Source organism: Spea bombifrons, chromosome 4 (genome assembly GCF_027358695.1).
Source record: "Spea bombifrons isolate aSpeBom1 chromosome 4, aSpeBom1.2.pri, whole genome shotgun sequence".
Classification (NCBI taxonomy): Eukaryota; Metazoa; Chordata; class Amphibia; order Anura; family Pelobatidae; genus Spea; species Spea bombifrons.
Genome location: NC_071090.1, coordinates 73,214,055 through 73,226,174, shown reverse-complemented (window position 1 = coordinate 73,226,174; position 12,120 = coordinate 73,214,055). Strand labels below are relative to the sequence as shown.

General features: G+C 39.9%; 1 protein-coding gene across 1 annotated transcript; it reads left to right on the top strand.

Annotated features, from left to right (window-relative positions):
- The first annotated feature begins 760 nt into the window (after positions 1-760).
- RAB8B (RAB8B, member RAS oncogene family) lies at positions 761-11,744 on the top strand. The gene is made up of 8 exons (XM_053462075.1): positions 761-958; positions 7,752-7,812; positions 9,058-9,118; positions 9,467-9,544; positions 10,050-10,139; positions 10,316-10,381; positions 10,554-10,604; positions 10,818-11,744. The coding sequence occupies exons 1-8, from the start codon at positions 835-837 to the stop codon at positions 10,908-10,910; spliced, it is 624 nt and encodes a 207-aa protein (XP_053318050.1). The 5' UTR covers positions 761-834; the 3' UTR covers positions 10,911-11,744.
- The last annotated feature ends 376 nt before the right edge of the window (positions 11,745-12,120 follow it).

Below are 12,120 nucleotides of genomic sequence, written 5' to 3'. Positions count from 1 at the left end.
AAATGCAGTTCCATACAAAGTGGTGCATGACTGAAGAAAGGTGTGTTTTATGTGGTATTACCCCAATAAACAGCCTTTAACTGCATATTAGGGGGTAATATATGAAAATGAAAACTGGGAAAGAAAAAAAGTTGGCTCCTAAATCTGTTGGCTGGCTGCTAGATTCAAACCAAATTTGTTGAGCCCTGCAGTAAGCATTATAGTAAAGGGCGCCGAATACCCAGATGCCAAACAGAGCCAGATGTTCCTTTTTGGAGATTTTCTATCTGGGACAGGACATCTGAAATAGGTTGTGAGAGATGGAACTGGTATAAATAAATACCTATCCGCATCCTGTCTAAGAGGCCATTTTACACGAAGCAAGAGTTGCTGCCAAAAAAATAGCATAACTGAGAATCAAGTCAACCCAGCATACTATTTTTCACGTATCACTCTGGAACAAAGCGGTACTCAAACGCGGCCAATAAACTAGTTTCAAAAAGTCCCTCCACATGACTACATCCCCCATGAAGCTTTGTGGTGATTGACCAATAGGGAGAAAAGAGCAGGGAGTGTCCGGCGCTATCTCCAGACAATAAATAGAAAACTACATTTCCCGTGCGCCCTTGCCTTTGCCGGGCGAATGGCGGTAATAGGAAAAGGTTCGTGTATGCGCGTCACCTGTCTCCGGGGTGACACTAGTTTTCGAAGTCCCGCCTCTAGCCTACCAGTGGTCAGGACAGTGGAAGGAAGAATGACGTAGATAACAGTGGGCCCCTCTCCTTCGTTCCTATTGGTCTGTGTTATCCCCGCGGATCAGTGGTAGCTTCTGCACCTTGGAAGGAAGGACTAAAGATGGCGAAGACGTACGACTACCTGTTCAAGCTGCTGCTGATCGGAGACAGCGGAGTGGGGAAGACATGCCTGCTTTTCAGGTTTAGTGAAGACGCCTTCAACACAACGTTCATCTCAACAATCGGTCAGTCCCTTTGCCACACCCACCGGGTACTTATACCCTGCGTAGGAAATGTCTATCCCCATCACTTGGATATAGCGCTCATTATGGTCCATAGCCGCCTAGACACCCCATGCCCGTATTGCTCTATGCTTAGCAGGCACCGGCTCCCCGGTCACTACAGCCCCGTCTCCGCTGCAGTCTCCAGTTACTCAGAGGAAGTTCCTCGCTCCCTCCTTCATTAGTCACATCGCTCTTACTGTCCCTTGTGTTTTGATGCTGTTGCCCAGTTTGTTTCTCCTGTCCTTGTAGCCACCGGGCATTCTCACTGCATATGAGGTGGGTTCTTTTGGAATTCCCCCGAGCTCCGCATGTATGAAGTTCTTCTGCTATTTCTGACCACTAGCCTCCTATTGCTTCCTGTCATACGCTTCTCTTTGTAGCCGCAGGAGCGGAAACTTGTACGGTGTATGTGTAGGTAGAAGTCTATTCAGCCATCCTAAATTATGGAACTACTGTGTCATCTGCTTTTTTATGATTTTACTTTTCCAAATCTCCAGCCTTCCTCTTGCTGGTAACTTTTTGTAAACTAATGTAATTTATTCAGTCTACCCAATGTCATGACTTCCCCACCAAAAATCAAGTGACAACGTGCAGCTGTTTGTATTACCAGTAGCTGAGTAAAGACCGTCATGGAGAACGCCGACATTGTCGGAGAAGTTGGGATGATGGCATGCTTAATACATTTTGGGTGATATAGGTCACTTTTTCTATAGGTCCGTACAAACCGCTTCATTGCAGAATCTCCTCGTTGATCCTTATGGATAAGCCTGTCTGTGCTTATGTAAAGAGAGAGTGATTCTGCACCCGAGGGATGACTTTGAGAACCTTAGTGCTAAAGGCTGGCGTCCTTCTTTACACACGGAGGTCATAATAAAACGCTGGTGGTGTTTGACCTATCGGCTATCCTGTACCGTTGGTTAATTCGGTTTGTTTTAGAAGCATGTGGAGCTGAGATGTCTTAGTTAAAGCTGTCACTTTGACGGATGTGCCAGATAAGCGCCTCTTCGTAGATATGTATATAAATATTTGGTACAGCCATTGGATGGTGTCCTTCCTGAGTTGCTGCTGTATGTTTTTAGGAAGTATCTCCCTTTTTTCCTATAGATATAATATACACACGCACACTATTTCAGGACGATTCCCAGTTTTGATTGAATGTTGACAGATACTTGTATGACATGAGACCTTTTATTCTAAATGTTTTGCTAAGATGCTGGAGGCCGACAACTGCAAATAGTGTTACGCTGTGAAATCAGTCTTAGGAACTGTCTTCAAACACACAGGAATGGTTCATCTGCTGATTGTTTCGTTGTACACCTTCACTTTATTTTTTGCTACAACATTCCACAGAGCTTTGGTCTCCATGTTGGTTGTTCTGTAATTTGAGTAAGTAGTCAATGTGAAGTTTAGGGTTTGCCAGTGAAAAGTACGGTACGTAAGCACATACATATAAGAGACCAAATATACAATATCTATCAACAAAGAACCATCTTCCAAAATATCTTTTCTGAAACGTCTGAAGTGGACTACTCTTAGACTACCATAGACAAGTACTAGATCTGATTTAATGTAACTAGCTTTGGTTATGGTTATCTAAACTTTGTACTATGGCTATTATGGATTTTTAAAGAAATGTTTTGTTGAGATCCCTTTATGCCAACTAAGCACAATGCTGTTCCTTAAACTCAGCACATACTAGCTGTGGGCATGTGTAGCAATTTATAACCTTAAGTCACAGGATCTGTATGAAAATAGGCTCTATACATTTTTTTGAATCCTATTACACAAATCAAACCTGTGTAATTGTGCTTCTACTTAAATAAGTAGTATGTTTGTATCAGTCACCCACCTTATGTGGGGGTAGAAGATTGATATCCGTAGTTCTGCCACCTGTTGCATAACATTTCAGCTTCCGTAGAGTGAAATTGCCCATCTGAGCAGATTGTGATTCCCTGTCTGATATTACGAATGCCCTTACTACCCGACCACTTAGTACCTTGGTGCATCTTCTATTCTTATAACACAATAGACTGGTGTTGGTTAAGAGCGTGGTGTTGGGTTGAGTATCCCGCTACGTATTTCTATCTATGGCCGGAATGTGTTTCCTCTCAGGTCCATATGTGACCCTTCTATGTTGGTCTAATAAGAGGCCTCAAAGTACTAGTTGTAATCCCACAATAAGTGGTGTGCTGTTACACTTCCAATAATGGATTGTGCACACCTAAGCAAATCACCACTCATCGCTTCTAAGGTATAATCCACGATACCCAACTCTTTATGCTATTTTATTGTGATCTGCATGGTTGGATTCTATCAAGTGAAGCTGGACTGTAATGCTGTCTGTAAATGACTACTTCTGTTTCTATGTGATTGAACATTCACTTGCCGAGATGCTGAATAATTGCTGTGCTTTAAAGCAGAATCCATCCATTATATGGATGTTATGTGAAAGGAATTCCTTGTTCATAGAACATCTTATTTATTTCACTTAATAAAATATTAACACATTCTCATTGAGGGAATTGGTGTCCACGTGATATTGTTAAATAAACGATGTATTGCATCTATATTGTTCCCACAGAACTTGGTAGCTTGTATACTATACCCTTGTCACCTGATTTGCCTAATATTCTAAGGAGGTAATTGATCTTTAATTGAGCTATGTGTGCGCAAATGAGTAGTGACCCAACATACAATCCACAAACCCAAAATGGTACATACAAATTGAAAGATTTTACTGCTCCAAACAGTGCTTTATTCATATTTCTATTTTTTAATAGACAGTCTGCCATATGTCAGTAACCCTCGAGGCACCTTTATTCACGATCGCAATAGGATAAGGCTGCATGTATGCTTGTATAGCCGTTAAGTGGTGCAATGACTCATTATGACTGTACTGTAGCTCTCCCTCTATGGTAACGCTACCTATACACCCACACTTACTGTACTGTGTTAATTGCCATGCTGTTCCTGTAAGCTAGCATTCTACTTTGTGAGTAGGCTTTGGGAACAGACAATAATTGCCTTTGCATTTAACAATAGGTTAAGTCTTTGAGAAAATCAAAAGGTATCAAACACGTTCGAGCTCCCACATCCTGCCTGACAGCTCATGATTTCATTCTGGGTTTTTTTTTTGTTGATATGTAGGCAGTACAGGCTATACTTCTAAAATTGGCGTTTTGTCGCCGACTAAACATGCACTTGTCAAGCATTCATGCGTATTGTGTGTTTTTTATGTATTCATGGCGCTGCTTTAGCTATTTCCCCATTTAGTGAGAATTGCATCCGTGTGGGGATTCCCAGTGTTGCTCTCAAGTTCACATGCTCAAAAGCACTATCTCTTTCCTGTAGCCCACTTCCTCACTCGAGATCCCATTTATGAATTGAAAAGTTCACTCTGGGTTTTTATTACCCCTTTTTTATGCATCTTTATCACATATGATAGGCTAAAGCGTAACATTTCATAGGTAAACAGACGCCCTAGTTGCCCCCATAGCAGATATCAGATAATGGCGTTCATTGCTGAAGGACTGGCAGTTGGAGCCTATTATGCTGGTCAATGGAAGTTTTGTACAAGGCTTGGTAGCTTCCTGTTACTACCGTCACTGTCCTTGACTTTTCGATACAGGCTAAAATAAGCTGAGTACATTTCCCTTATGAACTTCCATTTGTTTCTAAGCTGGGGTACTCCTTGTGCAACGTCATGGGTCTTGCATTTCATAAATGTTCCCTGAATAACCCAATCCCAATTGCATCATGGTTGAAGTTACATAGAGATGGCCTTATGAAGTATAGGGTCTCACTATAACAATGTGTTTCTTTTAAAACCTTATAACCTAGCGTGATTGAACAAGTGTGCTTGAATACACATCGATTACCAACCTATTTTCTGCTAGGATAATTCAATAATGTGTGGAAGGGCCAGGTATTTCTGGCTCCTCGGCCAGCAAAACGTTAAGATATTCTGGGCTTGCTTTGTGTGTGTTTGGCTTCTTGTGGTTACAGAATCCACTACCCCCAGCAAGATGCCCCTTGGGTCACAGCTGTCTTTCCTTTCCCTTGCTCAATAACAGTTCAGTCTTTTTATGTGCTAAGCAGTAGCTGAGCCAGCATGTTTGAGGGACTGTCCCACAGACAAAGACCAGTTCATATCCGCTACTTGTCCTAGGGTTTAACAGTGGAGCTTGCGCTTATTGTACTCCTATGCTGTCTGTTGTAGCATATTTGTGTATAGGCATGGACAAGTGTCTGTGTCCATGAGGAGATGGTCAACAGTGTGACCTGCTGGTCTCAGGTCTGTAGTATAACTTTGGGGAAACTCAGGAAAGATATCCAGATAAAATGTTATATAGTCAGTTCAAAAACTTATCTCCAGTTAATGCAGCCACACATCTTATGATAGGTCGATAAGAGGTTGACCCTCTGCATTGTAGACCTAGTACACAAATAAGCAGCATTCAAACAGTGAAAGGACGTCAGGGGGACCTGTTTATTCAGAAATCGCTCCTTAGTAGCTGGTTGACAGCCTCAAATTTCCTTGTGAATTTCTGTTTATTCTCGGGGGGGGGGAAAAGGGGTGCGTCAAGCTTTCTTAATGGAAGCTTGGTGGGGTTCCTACCTCAGACCACTGAAAGTTCTGAGTATTCCTTAACTTACAAGAGTCTGCATTTTTTATTCAGTCGCCATAAATTGCAAATCAATAGGGAATAAGCTTGTGGCAACTCTTAAAGAGGGAGAATGATGATAGTTCTAGAGGCCTGCCGGGCAGTGTGATTTTTATTTTAGCAGGCTTCTCTGTGGCCTCGTGTTTTTTTTCTATTTTACTATTACGTGTCACTTAGCTTTGGAAATTACTTTGTCATCTTTAATAGACTTCTTACTAGTCTGCCCTTTTTGAATTTTGCATAAAGAACTAGTAAACATTCACAATATCTTTGGCTTCCGTTCGAGAAGTCAATGTTCTCTTTCATTTCCTGATGGCGTTTTCAGAGAAATGGGATGTAGACAAGTGCAGATAATGTCCATATGGATCTCAGCCTATAATCCAAGACCGGGGCTGACAGTCTTTTCTCACTTCTTCTACAGTGAAGGTCACTTGTTTTGGCTCACAAATGGTAGAGAGTACCTGTTAAGATCATCTGTCAATCACTTAGATACTGTCTCAGCAGGATTGCTGACTGCAAGCAGGGGGTGCTGAAAAGCTTGTAACTTCTGAAGTATAAATTGCCTGCTCCAGTTTTTCTACAGTAGTTATTGTAAAAGTTTACACGAGCTGTATTTCTGTAGGATATCTTAATGTACATCCTGTGCAGTCTTGAATTCTTCAATCTCTGGTATTGATTAAAAATGGCAATCCAGGTATTACACGCTGCTTTCTCCAAATTTCAGGGGCCTATGAAAGAAGCCAACTGGGTCTCTTCAATAAAGAGACGGTTGGCAGGAGAGTTTGTGAGAGAATTGAAATGTCCTCTCCCTCATTTAACAATTCATTACAAAGGACAAACATAGAAGGCCGAGCTCTCCCTGAGTAATGTGTGAGGAAACTTTTGGAGAACTCTCGCAGATTTGACTATACATTGCAAAGTGCCAGCTAAGCTCTTCCTATAGCAGAAGTGTTTTTCCGGTGGGTGGCTATAATGAACTGTGAAGTTAAGAAGTTGAAACCACAACTCTCCTGCAAACTCTGATACAACTTTACATTTAGTTTATAATCTCAGTTATGGCTTTGTTAAAATTAACAGATAATATACACACGTTGACTTAATGCCATCGATATTGGTACAGCTTTGTGTATGTCATTTATACAACATATAAAAAGCATCTAAATGTTATCACCCAGGGGATAAACCATTGGGTTTTAGATCTAAAAGTAGAGAAGCTAATGAATTCCTATTGTTTGTTAGATGGTTTTCTGTTGTATGTGTGCATTACATATAATGATGATAATACACACCCTGGTTGTTTGATTCAGATTGTGCATTTAGTATGTGAAAGCAGTGTACTCCAGGAAGTGGTCTCTTGTCTCTATATACACCGTGACGCATATAGGCCACTTCCTGTACCGAACAAAAGAAGTGTGTGTGACAGCATTACAAGAAATATTTTAATGTATGAGCCGCATCTAAACACTTTGACACTAGATTATTTAAAATGTATTTATTCATAAACCATTTATCACATGTTCAGTGTAATTGTTCCACTCAATTGGCCTTCTAAAGGGATACGAGGTAAACCCATGGTTGGTGATTAGCATTTTAAGGATCCTGTCTGATATTAAGGCATTTCACAAGCTCACTCTGGGATTCTGTAATTTTTTTGCCCATGTACTGGCGCAAATTAAGACCCATGAGAGCCCCTGGGCACATAACTCGGTGCCCATATAAATCGGCTTATACATGAGATCACCGGCCTCCCCTGGTATAGTAACCTTAAAAGCTCTGCCAATGCTAGTATATAGTCGGTGTCATTGCGGCTGTTGGATTATCCCCTAAGCCAAGCTCTTCTCATGGAGTTGTTCTACATACATTACTTTTATATTGGGAAGTGTTAGGCAGGGGTGGGCTATAAATTCTTCATTGCCTGAATTCATTGAGCTACACATTTTCATGATTGCAAAGGGTCTAAGCTTTCAGGTTTATAGATCGGGCATACCAAAGTGTTACTTAAGGAGTTTAAAAAATATATCACACATAATAAAGTCATGGGCAGCTGTGTATTGCAGAATTCAACTTGATGATATTTTCCTTGTTTCCAGGCATAGACTTTAAGATCCGCACCATAGAATTAGATGGAAAGAAGATTAAGCTTCAGATTTGGTAAGATGGTTTAAGATTTTTTCTGTGTTAACTAACCGAAGTTATGCAGTTGAAATACTTTATTAAAAACAACCAAAAAAATAATCATGAGGTTTGATTAAAATGCAAGAAGTACAGAACTTGTAATGGAACACAGAAGTGCTAGTTCTCTAGGTAACTGCATATAGTGTGCATGCAGTCAATAACTGCTCCTTCAATGTAAACATATTTGTAAAGTAGACTCCTGTCTCATCCCGTTGAGGAAATAGATGCCATAATTCCACCCTGGCTATCATAATATAAAACAAGTACGCTAATGCATCTCTGATGGCTTGCCCTGTAAATTAAGCGAAATAATAAAAATTGCTAAAACACATGAAAACGTAAGTTATATATCTTAGAGCAAAGAAGGGATTGACGGTACTACAAATGTGAGTAGTTTACAAGATTCAGCAAAAGTTCAGGAAGGGAGTGTGTTTCAGAGGAAGAGAGCAGGAAGCCATGCCATAAATTCAGAGCTTCAACAATTTGAAGTGGACCCTTTGCCTACAGGTTTATTCAACATACCCTGTGTGTATTATAATGCATAACAAGGCAAGATTTACTTAACATAGCCTTTAGAGCAAGGTAAACTTATGGATTCACTTTTGGAAACTTCCAGTTTTTGAAAGTGCTCTGAGATTTCACCAATTGCCAAACATATCCTTGCCCCCCCCCCTGTTTTATTACACAAATGCCCCAGCTGTTCAGTTAGATGCTTACTTAATGTTTAAAACATGAAATGGGTTCTGGTAACAAATATTGGGAGAGTATCATTGTCTTTCTGTACTGAATGTGACAACTAAATTTGAAGTCATATACAGTTGTGTTTTTATATTTATATATATATATATTATTTTATTCTTTACAAAATGCAGCTACAACTTCAAAGAACCCTCTTTACAATACATTATGAACGAGTGAGCACGTTAAGGAACTTTGACCTGCATAGTATGACTTCTGTTGTCACTTAACTGAGCTATGAAGGTATAAGGTGTTGTACGGCTCAATGTCATACAAAGGCAAGAGCACCTTTGGCTGTAGGCTTGGGAACTTACAAATCTGCAAACATTTATTTTGTCTCTAAACCACATGATATTTCTGTCCCCTTCAACCTACATAACTCAAAATAAAAGGAAATGGTATGTTCATGTTCCCCTTTTCAGATTGTATCTCTTCATAATGTCTGTACTTCAGAAACTCTGAATTCATTTTTGTTATTTTCAGGGACACAGCAGGGCAAGAGCGATTTCGTACAATCACTACTGCGTACTACAGAGGGGCAATGGTAAACATTTTATAATTCCTCATGTCTTTCACTATTACCACCACCTATATATCTTCTTACTTCATTATATAGACTATCCTTATCCTTACCCACATTTATATGTGAGGTGGTTGGCTTACCCCGGGTCTCAATTAATGTAAATACAACCCTGCTCATCCAATGCATCTGTATAACTCTATAATATCTAAGTACAGCTGGCTTATTCCATTGGACCATGCAGTTCCTCCAGTACAGATGGCTCGTTGTACTGACCAAACCTCATTACTGATGTAACCCTCATTATCCAACATATTGCGCACATTTGGGTGGTTAATAAATTGATTTGTTTTCTCTCTCTCATACTTTCAGGGCATCATGTTGGTGTATGATATAACCAATGAAAAGTCATTTGACAACATAAAAAACTGGATAAGAAACATAGAAGAAGTAAGTGTGGGTTAAGCTGAGATGTATGTATCGGCGTGGCTGTAGCCACCTGCATTAGATGCTTATGTAGCAGACTGGATAATGGGGAAAGAAAACTAAACAAGTCTCTGAGCTCAAAAAATACATTAAAATATTTTTATATTTTAAGTTAAAATCTCTATTAACCCGTATTTAAGGTAACTTCTTTCCCAGCATATGTGGGACAATTTTGAGTCAATCACCAGCGGGACATTAACCTTCATAAATTTATATAGACCTGTCTTTTAGGGTTTATGGGCTAGAATAGCAGAGTAGTAGTTGGTGTGTGTAGGTTGGGTACAATGGGTAGCACTACACATACCATATGCAAGATGGAACACAGACACATAATTTATCCTTAGAGGATTTTGCCTGCATTGTTCCCATAAGCCATCCTTCCTAAATTGTTGTATTTATGTACACAACCAAGTGGTTACTTTCCATGATTTAACATGGCTACTTATGTGTTTGACTCCTCTTCTCTCAGCATGCCTCCTCGGATGTAGAGCGGATGATTCTTGGCAATAAATGTGACATGAATGACAAGAGACAAGTATCACGAGAGAGAGGGGAGAAGGTAACAGCTGCCATCCATCTGACCACTCATTACTCTGCCACCACAGTGACTTCTTCTTGGCTCTTCCATCTCCCCATACTCCCCATTATAAATTATCAATTTATACCTTGTCCCTTATTGAGAATGTATGATGACATAATCTGAACATTTTGAATGTGTTTTGTCTTTGATATTAGCTTGCCATTGATTATGGGATAAAATTCCTTGAGACCAGTGCAAAGTCCAGCATCAATGTGGAAGAGGTAAGGGATGTTAAACTTTCTTGAATACATAGGATTTGTTTGGATAGTGAACTCTCTAGTTATGATTATGTAAAATTACCCTGTCATGTACATGGATTAAAGTGTTAGCGTTATTCTACTAATCAATTTCATATCCATGTCTTCATAAGTTGCTTAATTTTCTCCCCTTCAGGCATTTTTCACGCTTGGACGAGACATCATGACAAAGCTTAACAGAAAAATGGTGCGTATTTATTAACCAGAAGGAAATGTTTATCTATGTATACACTGGGCTTGGAGGTACTGAAATTTAAAGATTTGGTAATTCCCAGATGTTTCACCTAAACGAGCACTATTTCTCTCAGAAACACTCTTTACTGCTTGTCTGTGCGCCTTGAAGTTCTTGTGCAGTGGCAAGGTTCTTTTAATTGTCCTTTTGTTATCTCTACTGTTGCAGAATGAAAGCAGCTCGCCCAGCGGAGGCGGTCCCGTTAAAATCACTGAGAAGTCATCCAAGAAAAGCAGTTTCTTTCGTTGTGTGTTACTCTGATGAACTGAAACACAAACTGGGGTATAGACTGAGGCACACCTGATCTAAGAGCTTCAGGCCAAGCACAGGTGCTGCAAAGGCTTGTAAAGGGAAAAAATGCTGTTTGCTGAAAGCACCGGACATGGATTTCTGGATTGGAAGATTATTTCGGAAAGTTCGGCTCCTTACTCTTTCCTAAAGAAAAACAGGAACAAGCAGACGAGTGTAAAAACTTTTTATTTTTTTTTTGGTCCCTTTACATTATATGCCTAGGTTTTTGCCCAGCATTTGGATCCACACAAAAGCCACAGCCTGAAGGAAATGGTGGCTTTTCAATTTTTTTTTTTTTTTTAATGTCTAACGTTCTTAATGTCTTTAAAAATGTTTATTTGCATCAGCTTTTAACATCTAAAAAAATCATGGAAGAAACAAGGTTTTAATCTGATTTTGTTTTTAATGCATTTAAACCCTCCATGTTGCATTAATGGAAGGTTACATAGTGAAGTGTTACGCCCCATCTGTGAAACGTGTGAACAAAAAATAGGATTCCAGGTTCAGACCTGTATGTTGTGTGATATTGCCAAGTTATGTCGCATACATGCGCTACTAAAATAATGGAAAGAAATTCTACCTAGACAGAAGAATGTCAAGTAGAGCAACCCTGAGCAATTGAGACCCAGGCCTCTTGATGTCATTACTGCCTTTTGATTTTAAAGTCAAACAAAATTTTAAAACTGCTCCTGTCGTGAGATCCCACTCATTTGTATTACTATTCTGCCACTGAAATCCTCACTCCCATCAAACACTGCTGTGCCTTGTCATTTACATCATAAAAGTTGTTCACGTTGGCTAAAACTGCTTGTTTTTGGGGAATTTGTTTATAAATGGGCTGTGCTGCCATGAGCTTCACTTGTGTAAATAGTCCACACATGTAATTCCAAATGTAGAACTACTTAAACCAACTACTTAAATCAACTAAACTAAACTAAACCAACTAAAAGTGTATTCAGGAGCGGCTGAGAATGCAGCCAGAGGTTTTGGTCGCATGAGTGGCTGCGTGTTGACAACTGCATTCAGGGTTCCATCCACGCCCTGCTGTTCATGACGTTCTCACAATGCTACATTCACACCTTATGCCACCTTTACAAAAACAAATTGTGTTTTGTGATGTGTGTCTGTACAGGAGTGTTAATGCACGGGTGTCTAGAAAGACATTGGGTAAAACCCTACA

What these genes read in the sequence shown, in the direction of transcription:
- RAB8B (XM_053462075.1), top strand. Translation starts at nt 835, where the DNA reads ATGGCGAAGACGTACGACTACCTGTTCAAGCTGCTGCTGATCGGAGAC. An exon ending in GGATAAGAAACATAGAAGAA is followed by an intron (nt 9,545 to 10,049) that starts GTAAGTGTGGGT and finishes CTCTTCTCTCAG; the next exon opens with CATGCCTCCTCGGATGTAGA. An exon ending in CCAGCATCAATGTGGAAGAG is followed by an intron (nt 10,382 to 10,553) that starts GTAAGGGATGTT and finishes TCTCCCCTTCAG; the next exon opens with GCATTTTTCACGCTTGGACG.